Source organism: Balaenoptera ricei, chromosome X (genome assembly GCF_028023285.1).
Source record: "Balaenoptera ricei isolate mBalRic1 chromosome X, mBalRic1.hap2, whole genome shotgun sequence".
Classification (NCBI taxonomy): domain Eukaryota; kingdom Metazoa; phylum Chordata; class Mammalia; order Artiodactyla; family Balaenopteridae; genus Balaenoptera; species Balaenoptera ricei.
Window position 1 is genome coordinate 5,114,355 of NC_082660.1, and position 20,386 is coordinate 5,134,740.

Below are 20,386 nucleotides of genomic sequence, written 5' to 3' on the forward strand. Positions count from 1 at the left end.
GGAGAGCTCAGTGTATAAGACCATCTCCTCCTCACCGTCAGAAATTAACAGACAAGTCGATGAGGGCAAATCACCTCCCTTTCTTTTCTAAAGATTGCACTGTCTTAACACGGAGTGTTTTCTCCCCTTCAGGGCAGATCTTGGATGTTCTAGATGAGTTGAAACTGGCTAATAACACCCTGGTCTACTTCTCCTCGGACCAAGGAGCACATATAGAAGAGGTGACTGTGAAAGGGGAAGGTCACGGAGGCAGTAACGGAATCTATAAAGGTGAGAAATCTATCCAGGTGGGAGATGCCACGGTGTCAGCTCTGTGCTCTGCCCGGCCCCCTCAGCTTACCCCCTCATCACCTCCTCCTGGACCTTGGAGCTGTGGTGCTGTTCTTCTGCCACTTGAAACATACAGGGCTTTATTGGGTCACAGGCATTGAAAACTCAGATGGCCAAAGTGACCATTTCCGGTATGGTCTCCCCAGAACTTAAAAGCACGCATTCTGTGTCCAGACATTAAAATGAGGGTGTTTTCCCCCTAAATGTAAATTCAGCCCCATATGTGTAGTTGGTTCAAACAAGACCCCTTACATCCTCCCCCCGTGACCTCTACAACTACAATTGCTTTAAGCCTGGAAGTTTGTGTTAATTTGTTACAGCAACAATAAAAAACTATTAACTTGTAGTTGTAGGCATCAGAAGTTTGAAATGGGTCTCACTGGTCTAAAATCAAGATGGTAGCAGGACTGCATCTTTCTGGAGGCTCCAGGGGAGAATCCATTTCCTTGCCTTCTCCAGCTTCTGGAGGTGCCCACTCTCCTTGGCTCATGGACCCTTTCTTCCCTTTAAAGTCACCAATGCAGTGTCTTCAAACCTTCCTCTCTCTCTCTCTCTGACCTCTGCTTCCATAATTCCATCTCCTTTACTTACTCTTTCTTGCCTGCAATTTTAAGGACCCTTGTGATTATGTCAGGCTCACCCACATAATCCAGAGTAATGTTTCCTATTTCTAGACCCTTAATCACATCTGCAGAGTCCCTTTTGTCATGGAAGGTAACCTGGTCACAGTGTCTGGGCATGAGGATGTTGACATCTTTGGGAGGTCATTATTCTGCCTGTCTCCAAAGGCTACAGCATTGTGGGCTGATGCTTCCTTCCCGACACAGCATTAGCTAAGCCACCACCAAGACGGATCAAGCTACCTGTCATTGGGGATATTAGATAAGACCCATCTGCTGACCCCAAGTTGCTTGTACAACATACACTCTGCGAATATGAGACTTAGATACCTGGTTATAATAACATGTGGCCCATTTCACAAAGACTTAGGTGAGGTACCTCAAAGGCCATATCTGTGCTGAGGGTTAGGACACCACCTGAATCTGCAGTGGATGTGGGTTGGATGTAACATGGGGGAGGATGATTAGAAGTGACCATGCAAAGAGGCAAAGCAAGGTGTCCCAGACAGTAGGGGCTGCTGAATAAAGCAACATGCGTGACACGTAGGAAAGTGCAGGACCATTGAATTTTGCTCCCTAAAGCCATGAGGTGCTTTATTGCCCTTTCATTATTCTCTCACATGGATGTTTCACAGATTCCCAGGGACTCAGGAAATCAGAGTATACCTACAAAGATATGAAATGCTAATCTATGGAGTGCTTTCATCCATTAGTTTACAAAACCCTGATTGAGCTGTGTATCTGGCACTGGGTTAGAGGCAACAATACGGTCCCTGCCCTAAAGGAGCCCATGGTCAACGGGTTGGGTAGGTGGGTGGCTGGTTGGTTGGGTGGCTGGTTGGATGGTTGGTTGGGTAAATGGCTGGTTGGTTGGGTGGGTGGGTGGTTGAGTGGGTGGATGGTTGGTTGGGTGGGTGGTTGGTTGAGTGGGTGGATAGTTGGGTGGTTGGTTGTGTGGGTGGGTGGTTAAGTGGTTGATTGGGTGGGTGGTCGGTTGGGTGGGTAGGTGGGTAGATGGTTGTTTCGGTGGGTGGATGGTTGGGTGTGTGGTTGGTTGGGTAGATGGTTGGATGATTGGTTGGGTAAGTGGGTGGTTGGTTGAGTGGGTGGATGGTTGGGTGGTTGGCTGGGTGGTTGAGTGGGTGGGTGGTTGGATGGGTGGGTAGGTGGGTGGATGGTTGTTTGGGTGGGTGGGTGGTTGGTTGGGTAGATGGTTGGATGATTGGTTGGGTAAGTGGCTGGTTGGTTGGGTGGTTGGTTGTTTGGGTGTGTGGTTGGGTTGGGGGTGGTGGGAGGAAGCCTAAGGAGGCCCATGCGATTTAACAAGGGTGTCGACATTCTTGGCACAAGATGCCAGTGGTGCATACAGCAAGGAGAGCCTCACTTGGCCAACAGGGCCCAAGAAATGCTCCCAGAGGAGACCAGGCTGGGAAGGAGGTAGCCAGGGTGTGCTTGAGCTCTTGTCCTTCTGCCTCGAGCTCTTTCCACTCTCCCAACCACACACACCCTCCTCAGTAGAGCTGGGATGAGGAGAGAAGCACATGGCTTACTCTGCAAACTGGCAGTAACGGGGTAACGCCGGATCCACCAGTCCTGAGCCAGACAGACAGCGAAAAGGTAGTCTGTCACCCATCCCAATGGCAGCACGTAGCCTGTGAAACCTTACACTTCTATTTACGTCCTCGACATGCACATCTGAGTCCTTTCAAATTCTGAGCACCGGGGGACGTGGACCTTTGTTTACACCCTCAGTTACCTGGAACCCAGGAGGGAAGGATTCCTGTTCAGTGTGGGTCTGGAAAACCTCGCTGGATGTTCATACCAGTTCCTTTGCTTGTCATCGTTCCCTCCCCAGTGCAGGACACATGACTGATACTCAGCACGGGTGAAATGACTGAACAGGTGTCTCTACTCGGAACAGGATTAACCCACTCTTTCATCCAGCCCTCCTCTATTCAGTCTTATTTTCGAGGAGCAGGAAGTGAAAATATGTATTCCTGTATAGTAAGATGAGGTGCTTTTGTCGTATTTCCTTGAGGTTATGGACTGTGTGTGGAGAGTTGTTTTTATGTTATTTTATAAGTGATAGTGTCTCTCGAGATGGAGTCACAGACTGCATTTCGTGACTGGCTCCCCCGTCCATTCATTCCCCCGGTGAAGGTCTGTTAGGTTCCAAAGTTGCTTAGTGGCTGCTGCCGAGACGTGTACATAAATCACAATAATAGAAGTGGTTAGCAAGTAATACGTTATTTAAGAAAGTCACGTATATGGTGCGATGGAGCCTTGGTTCGGGGACAGATGACCAGATGACCACCAGCTGATGAATCTGAGGGAGCCTCATGAGCCAAAGAAGGAGATGTATTGGCATTTTGCGTCGATGGCTGACTCTTCAGAGACATAAGTGGATGGTGAGGATGGGTCAGAGAGAGAGTGTCAAAGGTCTGAGTGACGCCTTGGAACTGGGGTTCTCATACAATCTGAAAAGCATGCTCACAGCTGCTCCCTAGTTTTTTTTGTTTTTTTAAGAAACATATTGGATGTGTTAGAAATGCTCTGTTTGAACGCTAGAACTACCATCGGTGTCTGACACTGTATTAATATCTCAGCCACTACTCTATTGCGAAACATTATCCCTTTGTCAAGTTTAGTTGAAATCAAGTTCACAGTGAAACATTGTTATGGTATGATGCTCAAAAAAAAAAAAAAAAGATGCGGCTTCCTTCTAGCTATGGGGAATGACCAAAGACTTCTCAGTGTCAAGACGCCTTGTTTTCTAAAGCTGTGAAGTTGCACTCCTATGATTTATGCAAACACAGGAATCACACCATTTGAACTCATTGATCAAAAGAGCATCCTTTCGGAACAATCCTGACTTGCAGTCTTCATCAGCACTGCTCCAAAAGATCTATACTTCCTCACATTGCCTTCTCTTCTCTAGTCACATCCCATCCTGCCTCACTCTAATAAGGGCACTCCTACTGTCACTTAGGGCCCCCCGAGATAATCCAGGATAATCTCCCCATCGCACGATCCATAATGTAATCATATCTACAAAGTCTCTTTTTCAGAAAACAAGGTAAAATGCAAAGGTTCCAAGGATTCCAAAATGGACATCTTTAGGGGCCATTATTCAGTCTGCCGCTCAAAAAAAATCTGTACTATTTGAGCTCAGTGATCCCTCTGTATTCCTCAAGCCTGTTTCACTAATGAAACCTATGGACCACCTTGGTAGAATGGCTGTGATTAAATCACTACACAGAGTTCAACAGCTAATCGCTTTTAATCAGAGAAACATTAGATTCTGCTGTAGTCTGCATTTCAAAAAATTAATTTAATTGTGTGGGGTTGAGGGGATAGTGACACTACTAGTTTTTTCTCTCTCCTTTTTTTTTTAATTGAAATATAGTTGATTTACAATGTTGTGTTAGTTTCAGATGTACAGCAAAGTGATTCATTTATACACACATATATATCTATTTTTTTCAGATTCTTTTCCCTTACAGGTTATTACACAATATTGAGTATAGTTCCCTGTGCTATGCAGTAGGACCTTGTTGATTATCTATTTTTTTTTAACTTTTAAAAAAAATTGATTTATTTTATTTATTTATTTTTGGCTGCGTTGGGTCTTCGTTGCTGCGCGCAGGTTTTCTCTAGTTGTGGCGAGCGGGGGCTACTCTTCATTGCGGTGCATGGGCTTCTCATTGCGGTGGCTTCTCTTGTTGCAGAGCATGGGCTCCAGTAGTTGTGGCATGTGGGCTCAGTAGCTGTGGCTTGCGGGCTCTAGAGCACAGGCTCAGTAGCCGTGGTGGATAGGCCCAGTTGCTCCGCGGCATGTGGGATCTTCCCAGATCAGGGCTCGAATCCATGTCCCCTGCATTGGCAGGCAGATTCTTAACCACTGTGCCACCAGGGAAGCCCTGTTTATCTATTTTATATAAAGTAGTGTGTATCTGTTAATCCCAAACTCCTAATTTATCTCTCCCCCACTTTCCCCTTTGGTAACCGTAAGTTTGTTTTCTATATCTATGAGTCTGTTTCTGTTTCACAGATAAGTTCATTTGTGTCATGTTTTAAATTCCATATATGAGCGATATCATATGGTATTTGTCTTTCTCTGTCTGGCTTCACTTAGTATGATAATCTTTAGGTCCACGCATGTTGCTGCAAATGGCATTATTTTATTCTTTTTTATGGCTGAGTACTATTTCATTGTACGTATACATCACATTTTCTTTTATCATTCACCTGTCGATGGACATTAGGTTGTTTTCCATGTCTTGGCTATTGTGAATAGTAATGCTATGAACATTGGGGTGCATGTATCTTTTCGAATTAGAGTTTTGTCCGGATATATGCCCAGGAGTGGGATTGCTGGATCATATGGTAGCTCTATTTTTAGTTTTTTAAGGAACCTCCAGACTGTTCGCCGTAGTGGCTGCACCAATGTACATTCTCACCAACAGTGTAGGAGGATTCCCTTTTCTCCACACCCTCCCTAGCATGTAATATTTGTAAACTTATTTTCACCTTTTCCCTAAAATATCCTCCCTTAGCTGGGACCAGAATAACTTCCCTAAGATTTTCTTAGAGTTTAGAGTTTCCTTCCTCTTCCTCACAGCTGAAAATTCCCCGAAGTCTCGGATGAGAACATCATACTCCTAGCTCTGGCTTCCTTTTCATCCCTCTCCCAAGTCAAGGTCACCCAGCAGGAGGCTTCCCCCCTCAACCCCCGCCTCCCTTTTACTCTGCCTAAAGGCAAGTAATAAATGTCAATGGAGTGGATAAATTAACTCCATAGGTGGCTTCTGCAGAAGCATTGGTTGGTGGGTGTGAGGGCTGAAAATCGTATCTTCCTGAGTGTTCATGAAAGTAGACTTTCTCCAGGTGCAGAGAAATGCTTTCCGAATTGCCTGATGCCTGCAAGAAAGGCACTGCAGCTTCTGGCAGTTCTCCTTGAAGTGCAAATTCCAAAAGCCACTGATTGGCTGGAGCCCATATGGCTTAGGAGTTGCTTCTTACAGTCACTGAGTTTGGTGGCTCTTTGCCTCATGCAGTCACACAGCTTTCAGAGCAACGGATGCTTTCGTTGGAAAAAAAAAAAAAAACCAGCAAGAGGCTCTGGTAGTTTATTAGGAGGTGGTTACATTCAGGTTCATTCTTCAGATTTTAGCAAACATTTTCATCAGCTCCCCAAGAGAGGGCAAAGCTGGCTGGTCTTGCTAGTATCAGGACTTGTGTGCCAGGAGGCATACCCCAGGCTTCCCCAGGCTTTTCCTCTTTGAAAGAAGCTCACATGTTATCCTCACCTAGCAGTGCATTCCTTCAGTTAAATTCCACTGACAAGCACGCATATATTGAGCCTTCATAGTATGCCAGGCTCGGGGCTAGCTTCTAGGACATAATGACAGCGAATACAGGGTCCCCAGCCTCTAGTAGCTCACATTCTTTGGTTGAGATGGACATCTAAGGAGATGGTTTCAGAATAACAAACTAGAAAGGCAGCTCTGAGAAGGGACGATTAGACGTTGTTCCCCCAACCTGGGAATTCAGAGAACTTCCCAGGAGACACGGACCTTTTGCAGGCTGATGTTTGGAAGTGTTGGCTGGGAGAGGAGAGGTGGAGAGTTCATTCCAGGCAGGAGTGAGATGCTTACAGGGAGCAAAACAGCAGCTCAAGGTTGCTAGAGATGAAGGTGTAAACAAGGGATACTGGGTGATGTAGCCGATGAAAGGGACCCTACGTCCACGTTAGTATGTCCGATAGAATGAAGCAGATAGATAGACAGACAGATAGGGATAGATAGATAGATAGATAGGGATAGATAGATATGATGGATAGATAGATAGATAGATAGATAGATATGATGGATGGATAGATAGATAGGGATGGATGGATAGATAGATAGACAGACGTAGGTAGGTAGGTAGATAGATAGATAGAGATAGATGAACAGACATAGGTAGATAGATAGATACATAGAAAGAAATGTGTGTATATATATTGTGTGTATATATATATGTATGTGTGTGTGTGTGTGTGTGTGTGTGTGTATATATATAGTTATTGCCATTTGGGTAGTAGTTAAAATTGGAGGTCAAGAATATCACCCAAATCCACTATAAGGAGAGGGTAAAGGAGTGAACATAGGGATGAATTGAGGGGTAACATAAGATGTCTCATGTTTTTGGCTGGTGTGATTGGGTAGATAGAAGTTCTTTGAGGAATTAGGACTCCCAGGCAGAGACTTGGTTCCCTTGTCTTTAGAATTTGAATAATAGGATTGTTATTATAGGAACATCGTAGAAGACTGTCGAGATGATTAAGAAGTCAGTACATGCACAGTGTGTCCTAAGTGCCCTTAGTGAGGGCAAGGAATACTGTTGTCTGCCAGAGTGCAAGAACTACGATCCAGATGTATTCTACTCACATCTGTATCCTCAGAAACTAGAATAGTGCCTGACATATTGTAAGAAATTATTTTTGAGTGAATATGTAAAAGGAAAACCACTTGAGCTTAGGTTTGAAGGATCAGTGGTTTAACTCAATGAAGAGGGCAATGAATGAACGTGGTTGTATTGGTAAACCCACTGGTATTGGTGATTGATTAGATATTGGGTTTGAGGGAAAGGAAGACGTCAAAGCTGTCTGTAACATGTTTGGCTGGTGTGATTCGCTAGACAGAGGTTCCCTTTAGGAATTAGGACTCCTGGGCAGAGACCTATATTGGGTTGGTGTATGGGATCATTTAGTGTAAGAAGAGAAGAGGGTCAGGGACCAAGCCGAACATAAAAGGTGATACGGGAGATGATGATCCAACAAAGGAGATACGGAGAGAGTGACAGGGAAATAAGAAGAAAACTGGGAGGGAAGGGAAGATCCAGGGAAGAATATGGTTCGTAGAAATGGATGCTGATAAACAGTCAAGTAGGATGTAGACCCCAAGGGTCCATTGTGTATATTATACATGTGACGCTCCTAAGAGTATTTTCAGTGGAGAGCGAGGGGCAGAGGCTGGCTGGATAGAAGTGGGGCGGAAGGTGAGCAGTGTCTCAGATTCTTTTCAGAAATGTGTCTGTGCAGGGAGACGGGCTGTGAAAGGGGGGCTTTGTCATGGGGAAGGTTGGAGTGTATTTCATTCTCTCAAGTCAACTTCAGTAGATGGATCATGAAGGTACAGGGGACAGCTGAGAATGTCAGATTTCTGAGAAGACTGTGGGAAATGAGACCCAACCTGTAGGAGGATTGATCTTTGCAAGGAGGAGGGACCTTGTCTAGTCTGGGAGGGAATGCGGAGAGCAGGTGCTGGTGCATTGAGAAGGGATAGTGGCTGGAATTTGAAGGTGTTCCCAAATGAAGCCCTCTGTTTCCTCTCTGCAGAAGGAAACAGTTACCTACTGAAGGCGGGGTAGGGCGGGGCATGGGGGTGACACGTAGTATTCTGGGGGAGGGTTGACGTGCCAGCTGCACGTGGGGAACACTGGATTCCAGGAACAGGAAGGGACCCCATTTGGGCACTTTAACCAGATGCGCAAAGTTGAGAAGATCTCGATTTGCAGAGAACAGATAGATATTTTCCTTGAGGGCTGGTATCGTACTGGGAAGGCATGAATATGTGTCAGAGGTTCTCTGGGATCCAGTCTTTTAGCAAGAATGTGATGGAAATGGTATATGGCATGATCTGAGCTGGTCATCGGGACCACATAGGATAAAGTTAGCAAACATCCCGAAAATTGAAGTGTCATTTGGAACAACTGGGACTGTCCACTTAAGTAGAAAACTGAACTACTGAATGATCGCAGTCTTAGACGAGTTGACTGCATTGGGTTTTATCTGACAAAACGTGTGACCGTGGTACGACAGGGTTCAATATTGCAGAGTTTGGGCCCAAGGTTGAGAAAGCTGTATTGGAAGGCAGAGGTGTGTATTTAGATAATAGAGTGTTGAGATCACTCACTTTTGAGACGGAGCAGGTGGGAGTGATGTGGTCTGTGGGTGACGGAGGCCAAGGTTGCCTGGAGGGGGGGACATGGTTGGGGATGTGACATCGGTGGATAATCTGAGGTCTGGGAGGGCAGGGAGTTGGTGTATTTCGTGCTAATTGAGCTCATTTTCCTGGATGGAATGCACAATGAGACTAAGAAGATGAGCTTGTTGGGTAAGACTCTGGAGGAGAGAACTTTTGGAATGCAACAGGTTAGGGGAATGAAAAAGCCTAGCAAAGTTAAGGGACCAAAACAGGTTGGAAACAAGAGTTTATAACCACTCCCATCTGTAAGGTTCTCTTTTTTTTCCCCCCCCAGGAATACTCTGCATCAGTTCATCCATTATTTCGTTCATTCACTGCATATATTGGACCTTCTCTATTTGGAAGGTATTACGCTGTGGACCGCAGTTGATTCAACAGTAGATTAGAGTTTCTTCTCAAGTACTCTTGGTCCCGCTGGGATGATGAGATGGGCATCGCATTGATTATCACACCTCCCATAAACGAGAACCTTGAAAAGTGCTCAGGAAATGGAGAGTAGGAAGACATCACGTGTGGTAGTGGTTGTAGAAGCCTTGATTAGATAGGAAGAGCGTGTTATGCAGGCTTTCGAGGGTTTGTAGAAATGATTGGGGGTTGGGGGAAAATCCTGGCAGAGAAAACAGCAGCAGAACTTTGCAGAAGGCGGAATGGGGTGAGTTGATTGCTGGGGCACTTAGGTGAGACTCCGCTCAACTAAGGAATGGTATTGAAAGGCTGGCCCAGAGCCAGGATGTGATTACTTTACATTTCAGGCTGAAGGAGAGATTCTTTAGTATTTCGTTCTTGCAGAAGATATGAAGGAGTCCAATTAAGTGAGAAAATAAATCATCAATGGAAGTTGCAGTGACATTTCCCCCCTAACACTGAAGGAGTTAATATTACGGAGTATGGTCAGGGCTGATGCACTCACCCTTCTCCCCAAATCTAAATTCAGTAACTTTAAGAGCAGGGCTCTATATGTGGAATCTATCAATCAAAAAAAAAAAGGGCTACAAATGAACTTACCTACATATCAGAAATAGAGTCACAGATGTAGGAAAGAAACTTATGGTTACCAGGGGGTAAGGGCGGGGGATAAATTGGGAGATTGGGATTGACGCATACACACTACTATATATAAAATAGATAACTAATAAGGACCTACTGTATAGCACAGGGAACTCTACTCAATACTCTGTAATGACCTATGGGGGAAAAGAATCTAAAAAAAGAGTGGATATATGTATATGTATAACAGATTTGCTTTGCTGTACAGCAGAAACTAACACAACATTGTAAATCAACTATACTCCAATAAAAAAAAAAAGAAAAAAGAAAAAGAGCAGGGCTCAATAAACTATGGCATTTGGGCCAGATCCAGCCTGATGCCTGATTCTGTAGATCAGGTTTTCCTGAAACACAGCCATGTTGATTTGTTGGTGTCTGGCCCTCCTGCTTCTGAGCTTCTGAGGAGTTGGGCAAGCCACCCAAACCACCTAAAATAGTTATTCCCTGGCTTTTCAAAGAAAAGCCACCTCCTGGCTCAGATGATTTAGCCGTTTGATGTCTTGCTTAAATAGTCACCTTTAGCTTTTGAAACCGGGTCAGTTATTTTAAGGGTGTTCTTCAGTTCTTTACCTCTCCTTCAAGCAGTGACATGAGCAGATAGCTGCTGTTTATTTTTGCCCTGATAACAGGTGGATGATAGTTTGATAGAACCTGGGCAGTTTTGTCACATCTCCCATCTATAATTGGTGGCGATTTAGTCCCTGGACTGAATACATCGAGGAGAGTGTAAACTATAGCATCTTGGGTGAGAAAGACTTTAGTGTGAATGAGATTCGTCACGTGCTTCCTTGTGGTTCCCATTAATCCAGGGAACCAGTGTTATCGGGTGGGGAGATGCCCAAGAGGACAAAAAATGACAGAATATTTCATAAAACTCTGTGCCCACATCAAGCAAAAGAATGACAAGCATATGCTCTTGCCATTCACAGGCATTTGATGGCAGCATGCGTAAAAACAAAAATAGAAGTGTGGTTTAGAGACAGCTGTTCCTGACAAGAGTCTCGGAGTGAATGGTAGAAGAATTTTCTCTGCACCTTCCTGGAGAGATTAACTCAGCCATCATCTGTCTGTGACTTCCTGTCACGGCCGAGTGCCACCGGGACGTTAAATGCGTGAATTTGACAATTACTCGACCAAATTTTAAATTTAGACCATGCTCTTTTCTCTGTTCAGACATTTTCAGAAAGAATCCACACTCCTTCACCTGTTTTTCTTGTATCTCCCTTGCAACCCCCTGTCCTTCTCTGCTAACCCTATTTCTCCTTCGCAAAGCAACTCAAAGTCTGTCGCTTCAGGGCCCGTGTTCCCAGGGAAGAGGCATCCTCTGTGCTTTTTGTTGGGCTGCAATCAGAGTTACGCACAGCTTGTTATAAAGTCATGGGGAACTACTCCTGGGGAAGCAGCGTGTGTGTTTTTCCATCCATCCGCATGTTCCCTGCTGGAGGGATCCAGCATCTCTGGCCTCTTTGAGCCCAAGGCCGCCGTGCTGCTGTCTCCCTTCCCCGAGGACCATTAGTGAGAGACCTTGGGGAGCATCTTCTGTTGACATTGTGACCCACTCCCAGCTCACCCCTCCAGCCCCTCCTGATACCCCTTTCATGCTCTATTTAGTTATTTTTGAATTGCCTCATACGTGCAAAGCTCGTTTTCCCAACTAAACAGTAAGAGCTATGCCAGTAATAAAATAATAGCAATGATGAAAATGGCTATGGTCAGTGGCCCCCTGTCTTTCAGGCTGGGGATCATAATCCCATGGAATACTCACATCTTACGTGTCTGGAATGTGTGGCACAGCCGGTTGATCCATGGCCCCAAGGGCACAGAACTGGTGTTTTCATTGCCTAGGGCTGCTGCAAGAAATCACCACCGATTTGGTGGCTCAACGCAACGCAAATGGATGATCTTACAGTTCTGCAGGTCCGATGTCCAAAATGGGTTCACGTGGGCTAAAATCAAGGTGTCGGCAGAACCGTGTTTCTTTATGAAGGCTCTCGGGGAACACCTGTTTCCTTGCCTTTACCAGTGGTGAGAGGCCGCCTGCGTCCGTTGGCTTGGGGCACCTTTCTCTCTGTTCAAAGCCAGTGACGTAGCACCTTCCAATCTCTCTGACTACAGCCTCAGCTGCTCTGATGCCAATTTTCCTGCTTCCCTCTTTCCCTTATAAAGACGCTCATGATTCTATTCGACCTACTCACATAATCCAGAATAATCTCTCCTTTTGTCGGATAAGGTACCATATCCCCAGATTCCAGGGGTTGCAAGTGGACATTTGGGGGTGCCATTATTTTGCCTCCTACCAGTGGTAAAAAGTAGAAATGGAATTTGAACCCCATGACTCCAGAAACATTGTTATAAGTCTTTGTTGCTGCGAGATTTGAGTCTCCCTGATTACAGAGTCAGCACTTGTGTCCACCAGACAATGCTGGCCGTGTGTCATGCATGTAGTGACCATGACATATATATATATTGGGTTGGCCAAGAAGTTCGTTTGGGTTTTTCCGTAACATTTTATGGAAAAACCCAAACGAACTTCTTGGCCAACCCAATATATTTTTTTCACCACGAGAGATACTGTATTGCTTGTGAAATTCTCATTGAATCCATGTCATTAAATCACTAGGTTCTTCCAAATCGGCCACCCCACGTTGAGCGTTGAAGAGTGCATTGAGGTACGTGTTGCAAAGACGTATAACTCTCCTTGATGCCTCTCCTTCGGCGTTTTAGGGGGAAAAGCCAACAACTGGGAAGGAGGCATCCGGGTTCCAGGCATCCTCCGATGGCCGGGAGTGATCCAGGCTGGGCTGGAGATCGATGAGCCAACAAGCAACATGGACATCTTCCCCACGGTGGCCAAACTTGCGGGGTCCCCTCTGCCGGAAGACAGGTACTGTGACTCCCAGGTGCTCGGGACAGTCTCCTTCAGATTTTGTGGGCAAGGGCGTTCTGATTCGCCTGCACGGTGGTGTATGCTACTTCCGGCTGGACCCGTTATCCACGCCCAGTTATGGGACTTACTGGTGGGTCCAGCAATGTAAACACCGCTCTTTCCATCCTGTTAGCCCAGTGGGAAATAAAGTCCAAAGCCTGAAGGGGATGGACAGTCTTTTTTTAAAAAATATTTGTTTATTTATTCATTTATTTGGTTGCACCAGGTCTTAGTTGCAGCAGGCGGGCTCCTTAGTTGCGGCAGGTGGGCTCCTTAGTTGTGGCAGGCGGGCTCCTTAGTTGGGGCTTGCTGGCTTCTAAGTTGCAGCACGTGGGCTCCTTAGTTGTGGCAGACGGGCTCCTTAGTTGTGGCATGTGAACTCTTAGTTGTAACATGCATGTGGGATCTAGTTCCCTGACCAGGGATTGAACCCCGGGCCCCCTGCATTGAGAGCGTGGAGTCTTATCCACTGTGCCACCAGGGAAATCCTATGGGATGGACGGTCTTTAACTGAGCCTCCCTCTTTTGGCATTCCGTGGAACCTCTCCCCCTTCCTCTCTCCCTCTCTCTCTCTCTCTCTCTCTCTCTCTCTCTCTCTCGTCTGTGCCCATCATCATCTTGCAGAAGGGCAGCTGGGCAGATGCCCTCTAACCTCCCTTGTTTCGTCCCACGCCTCTCCTCCTGGCCCTGCTCACCGGCTCTTTGCTGCAGCAGCGAGAAAGGCAGTTGGGTCCCCAGTCAGGCCCCTTTTTTCCCAGCACGTCTTCATTTAGCGAGTTCTAAATGAAATGTCTTTCTCTTAAATGTAAATGCAACTTCCGATGGCATCGCCAGTGGTTTCTCCTTAAGTGTTATTACCGATCTGAAGAGTTCTAAGTGAGGCACACTGATTCATTGTTTTCATTAGTTGGGTGGCAGTCCAGGGTGACGGCAGGCACACGGGCTGCAAATCTTGTTCAAATTCAGCTGCCGACGGAACCAAGAGGAAACTGGAAACCAGAGACGAAAACTACAGCTCAGCCAGAGCTGAGTCCGTGGAGAGGTTTGCTCACCTCCCATTGTGCGCAACCTTGGTTCACTCTTCATTTTTTTTTTTTTTTTTCAGATTTCTGCATTAGGTATACCTTCCTCTCAAAGTGCATGCACACACACACACGCACACACACACACACACACACACACACACACACACAGAGATGGGAAAGGCAGAATTGTAGAGTTCAGCCCTTCTCAAACTTTGTGGTCTCGAGATCCATGTACACTCCTCCCAGATCCAGGAGCCCAAAGATGTTGTGTTTCTGTGGGTGATATCTATCAGTGTTTGTCATATGAGCAGTTAAACCTGGAAATAAAAGTTTTTAAACGCAAGAGGGCCCAAGCACACATTGCACCGGCTGACAGAGTGATAATGGAGCCCCTGGGGAAACCCACTGTAAGCTCATGAAAGAGTGGTGGTACAAAAGGCAAATAACATTTTGAATTACTGCAAAGACAGTTTGAGCTCATAGACCTCCTGAAGGGTCTCAGGCATCCCCGTGGGTCTCTGGACCACACCGTCAGGGTAGCTGGCGCTCCAGAGAAGAGCAGAGATTCCCGGAGCTGTACTGCTGCGGCTTCACTGCTGCCGAAGCGTTGAACTTCCTGGGCCTTGATTTCTTCTCCTGCAAGTGGGTTCACACTTGCACAGGATGGAAAGCACTAGAGCATGTCAAGTGCAGAGTAGAGATGCATGAATACTTGCCATTTTTGTTTCACCCGCCATATTGAGAGGTAACAGGTAGGGAAGTAGAGTTGTTTCCGCTTACACGTTTCATGTCCATCTGGGCTCAGAGAGTCATCACGATGAGGGCTGAAGGGGCTTCTAAGAGCTTCTGTTCCAGTCAAACTATTCTTCTTCCCCTCTAATGACAGAAAACTTGGCAGGAGTAACTCATCAAAAGTCTTTTCTTACAGAAAACTAAAACTCTCACTCCTTATTTTATTTACTCTTTGGCCCTGGTTCTTTCCCTTGGAATAAATCTGAATAGTTCCGTGACCAGTGCACACTGAGTGTTCAGATAGTTTCATTAAGTACATTTTTCTCTCATGGTTCATGATATTAAATTCGTCGGTACTCTGTGCTTTCACAGTATCTTTATATTTTTATTAGTTTTAAAATATGTATTTATTTATCTATTTGGCTGTGCCAGGTCTTTAGTCACGGTATGCAGACTTCTTAGTTGTGACACATGAACTCTTAGTTGCGGCATGCATGTGGGATCTAGTTCCCTGACCAGGGATCGCACCCGGGCCCCCTGCATTGGGAGCTCAGAGCGTTAACCACTGGACCACCAGGGAAGTCCCTGCTTTCACACTATCTTTAACTGGTTTTCCACCTCACTGGGAAGAGCCGAGGGAAGGGAAAAGTTCAGAGGCAAAGAGGAAGATCCCTAAAGGGAGATCTTGCTGCCGGCACCTCGCACCCACCCCAATCTGAGGTTAATGGGGGTCATCCCGTTTTTCTCGCACGTGCCCATTGAAGAAGGAAGCAGCCTCCCTCCTAAGCTGACCCAAACATTTTGTGCGTGAGCCAGTGTCTTCAGTGGAACCCATTCTGAGTATTGAAGGTTCTTTCAATGGATCTCACCTGTTGATGGTCCAGCTCAACCCAATGATATTATGTCTGGGTTTTGGTCCAAGGCTCTATAAGATGTCATTGTCCTCCAAGAGACAGCACAGATAAGAAAACAGCAGTCTGCTTCCAGGTTGCTCATGGGAATAAAATGATCTCACAATATACTATTTAGATCATGTTACCAGCCAGATCTAGAAGACATCTTTGTGTGTCTGCCCTGGAGACGTTGACCGTCTAAAGGGATGGTTCTCAGCTGGGGTGACTGTCCCTCCCAGGGGCCATTTATCAATGTCTAGAGACATTTTTGATTGTTTTGACTCGGGATGTTGCTGGCATCTAGTGGATAGAGGCCCGGGCTGCTGCTAAACATCCTACAAGGCACAGGATGCCACCCTCCAGCAAGGAGTGATGCAGCCCAATATGTTGGGAGCGCTGAGGGTGAGAATTCTGCTCAAAAGCTTATTATTGCTCTTTTACGGAAAATGTCGTTACCTACATAATGAAAACCTCATCAGAACTTTTCAATAAGAGCATCTGGGTAATATCCTCATATTTATCCGTATCCATCTATAAATCTGATACATAGGTATCTACTCTTTAGAAAACAGCCTAACTCTCTCCCACTAAGATTGGTGGAAATCAGCTTCCCTGATTTCTTGCTTGAGCAATATTAAATTTACGTTTCTCAGGTGAATAAACACATTCAGAGAGTTGGACCCAGGCTATATGACAGTCACTTAATGAGGTTCCCTCACATTTTTGCACATTTTTCATTGAACGAGAGGAGTTTTGTTCAGAAGACCCCTCTCCTTCAAGTACAGCCTTGTACTTCTCAAGAAGCAAGTGCCGTTCCTGATCAATCCTAGCTTGGTGAGAAATGAAAAGCCCTTCGATGCAGGGTTTCTGCTTAGGTAAAAAGAGCGGCAGTCCCAGGGTTACACGTAGAGATTTTCACTTTGCAGAGTCTCAGCGCTGCCCTGAGAATTCTCTAATTCAACCCCGTGGTGTGCCTATATGAGATTCCTCTTAGCAGTGAATCTTTCCTTCATACCTACCGTGGCCATCACCCCAGGATATGCGGAAAAATCATTCCCCCTGCGTCTCCAAATAAGCTGATTTGGACATGAATGGAGGGCAGTCTTTCTCTGTGATATAAAACAGAGGCAACAAAAGTATAGTACCTAAATACATTAATTCATTGAAGTGAAAACCTGTCAGCCTCGTCTTTGCAAGCAGATAGAGTATTACCATAGTGAGTCTATGAGCACGCTCCCTCATAATAAAGATTGGCATGCCCAGTTCTCCTATTCCATAATGAAAATTCAATTTCATTTTTTTTTTTCCAAGTTTGGGAAAGAAATCCAAATGCTTGGTATCACTTATGTCTGATGAAGGCAAGGGGAGGGACTTGGTTCTCCCACTAAATTTTGCTGACATCTAGCTGGGTGACCACAAAAGACTTCTTCCATAGAGCCCTACAGATAAAACAGCAAGCTGTACCCAGTTCAGCTCCACTTTGCAGAATAAAAGTCGAAACTCTTCACGTACGTGTGATTACGTATACTTGATCTTGCTTTCTAGTCACATATGGCAGAATGTTTGATGTTTACAGGTGGAAACACTTTTAATTATGAAAGAGACTTTCTGGGTACTTGGGATTCCCTTTAGTTTATCAAAGCTCTATGTGCTTTCTTCTAAAAATGTTTCCTTTCCTACTCTACAGTGAAAAAAATCACATTTTTTTGTTTGTTTGTTTTACATCTTTTTTGGAGTATAATTGCTTTACAATGTTGTGTTAGTTTCTGCTTTATAACAAAGTGAATCAGCTATACATATACATATATTCCTGTATCCCCTCCCTCTTGCGTCTCCCTCCCACCCTCCCTATCCCACCCCTCTAGGTGGTCACAAAGCACCAAGCTGATCTCCCTGTGCTATGTGGCTGCTTCCCACTAGCTATCTGTTTTACCTTTGGTAGTGTATATATGTCAGTGCTACTCTCTCACTTTGTCCCAGCTTACCCTTCACCCTGACCCTGTGTCCTCAAGTCCGTTCTCTACGTCTGCATCTTTACTCCTGTCCTGCCCCTAGGTTCATCAGAACCATTTGTTTTTTAGATTCCATATATATGTGCTAGCATATGGTATTTGTTTTTCTCTTTCCGACCCAGTTCACTCTGCACAACAGACTCTAGGTCCATCCACCTCACTGCAAATAACTCAATTCCATTTCTTTTTCATGGCGGAGTAATATTCCATTGTATATATGTGCCACATCTCCTTTATCCATTCTTCTGTCGATGGACACTTAGGTTGCTTCCATGAATCACCTTATTTTGAATATGGCAACAGGTAACTCACCTTGTGCTCCAAGTTAACCTCTTTTTCAGTCCCCCAAGCCTTCCCCTTCTGCTGTGATCCCCAAATCCTCCCCAGAGTGGACCAGGCACAGGTGGGTCAGAGGGACGTCCCCAAGTACGTGGGTCACTGACTCAGCTGAGAGAGAGACAGCACATTCGTGGGGGGATGAGGTCACTGTCCCCCCAAGAAGTTCCCCAAACATGTTCTTTTCAGTTACGTGAAAGTCATCCCCATGCTATTGAATTTGACCTGAAATTCAGACATGACTCTCCTTGACACTGAATTGTTACTATCCCCATGGTTGTCATGAGTCAGGAACCCAAAGAGAATCATCTCACTTTCCAAGTTAAAGACAATCTCAAATGAGCACATTTTTCACAGAATCATGCAGACACCAGGGAAAAAAAAGCATCCAATTTTGTAGCCGTGGCTGTCCTGCAAACTTGCCATGAAAAGTTGAATTTGTTTACAGAAAAGGCCAATCAGACAATTCCCATAGGGAAGCGGCGGTGCTTCGCATCACTTTGAAAGTGTATGGGCCCTTCTGCCACGAATCGTGATGTTGTGCAGACATTTCCATCCCAGCCACCCCAAGTATTTTGATAGCTCAGACACCGTTTAAAAGTTTAGCTTAATAGAGTCACTTTCCATTTTTCATGGCAGAAATGAGCCTCTTTTTGACAAGCCATATTTCTCCAGCACTGTTCAACAGTGGTTTCCATCGCAGCGTGATTTATTGCTGGCTTCCAGGAAAGAGTGCGTTAGGTATAGGATGTAAAAAATAAATGAGATCTGCCTCTGCAGTGCAAGAAAAAAGAAGTTTGCAGAACAGACTTTGCTTCCCTCCTTAAAAAAAGAGACAAATCTTTTGCTTGGAAGTCAGAAAAAAAGTCTGTGAGACTTGCAGTCTTCTTTTTGTCATTAAATCCCCCTTTGTAGGATCAGGCCCAGTTCAGTTATGAAATACCAATCTTAAGAAAGCGGTTCTGTCTCCTGGGTTCTTAAGTGCTGAGTTTTGTGGGTTTATGATGAAAAACAGCTTCGAGAAATGAGCTAGACATTGAGTCAGAGAAACGGAGATTCATTCTCACCCTTGAGCCATCGTGGAAAGGCCTTCTCTCCACGTGGAGCTAAAGGCAGTGGAGAGGGGTTGGGCCCATCTGTCCATCTCTCACCTTCAGGATTTTCACCACTGGGGGCTTTTTATGCTCAGGTCCTCCTCTCTGCTCCTCTCCCCTCATCCCTTGCTTCCTTTCCACCTACTTAGGCTCTCCTAATCTTAAGGACTGAGTTTTTCTTGAAATTCACAATATCGGCCATTTCAGGATAGAACTGGTATTCAGAGAACACACTGCTTCTGGATAGAATCACCTGTCTACCTTGTTCCTCTCGTGGCAAATGAGAATCAGGCTTGGAAAGTGAGCCAATTCTGTCTTTTGTTCTTATTTTTAACTTACAATAATAGAATATTTTCAGTTCTGTGGAATTGTGCGGAGCGCGTGATTAATAACTAAGGTGGGGACCAGAGAAGCAGTCAGCAATAATTACATGATGGGGTTTTTAGTGACACCAAAATAAACCACAAAGAAAAAAGAAAAAAAAAAACAAAACTCAAGGGAATGTAGGACCCCTCAAGAGTGCTTACCCACATTACATAACTAAGTTAAAGTTCCGGTTTCTCAATTCCTCATAGTAGGAAGGGCCAGGGATGGAGTGTTTTGTTGTTTTTTTTAAAATTTTTTGTTGGAGTATAGTTGATTTACAATGTTGTGTTAGTTCCAGGTGTACAGCAAAGTGATTCAGTTATACATATACACATATCCACTCTTTTTTTTTTTTTTTTTAATTTTGCTTGTGGCCTTTTTTCAAGTTTATTTGTTTATTTTTGCTGTATTGGGTCTTCGTTTCTGTGCGATGGCTTTCTCTAGCTGTGGCAAGCGGGGGCCACTCTTCATCGCGGTGCGCAGGCCTCTCACTGTCGCGGCCTCTCTTGTTGCGGAGCACAGGCTCCAGACGCGCAGGCTCAGTAGCTGTGGCTCACGGGCCTAGTTGCTCCGCGGCATGTGGGATCTTCCCAGAGCAGGGCTCGAACCCGTGTCCCCTGCATTGGCAGGCGGATTCTCAACCACTGCGCCACCAGGGAAGCCCCCCGCTCTTTTTAAGATGCTTTCCCCACCTAGGCCATTACAGAGTATTCAGTAGAGTTTCCTGTGCTCTACAGTAGGTCCTTATTAGTTATCTATTATATATATAGTAGTGTGTATATATCAGTCCCGATCTCCCAATTTATCCCTCTGCCCACGCCTTTACCCCTGGTAACCATAAGTTTGTTTTCTACATCTGTGACTCTATTTCTATTTTGTAGATAAGTTCATTTGTACCCTTTTTTTAGATTCCACATATAAGCGATATCATATGATATTTGTCTTGGAATGTGTTTAATCAGAGAAAGAAGACCC

General features: G+C 45.2%; 1 protein-coding gene across 6 annotated transcripts in view; it reads left to right on the plus strand.

Annotated features, from left to right (window-relative positions):
• Nucleotides 1-20,386, plus strand: part of STS (steroid sulfatase) — a 639,557-nt gene that overhangs the window by 141,543 nt on the left and 477,628 nt on the right. For all 6 annotated transcript variants that reach the window (XR_009500087.1, XR_009500086.1, XR_009500088.1 and 3 more), the window contains exons 8-9: nucleotides 133-270; nucleotides 12,752-12,911. Coding sequence is in view for 3 of the 6 variants with exons in the window: in XM_059909899.1 (XP_059765882.1) it covers nucleotides 133-270; nucleotides 12,752-12,911 (298 nt within the window). In the remaining 3 variants the exon portion in view is untranslated. The remainder of the gene's footprint in view (nucleotides 1-132; nucleotides 271-12,751; nucleotides 12,912-20,386) is intronic.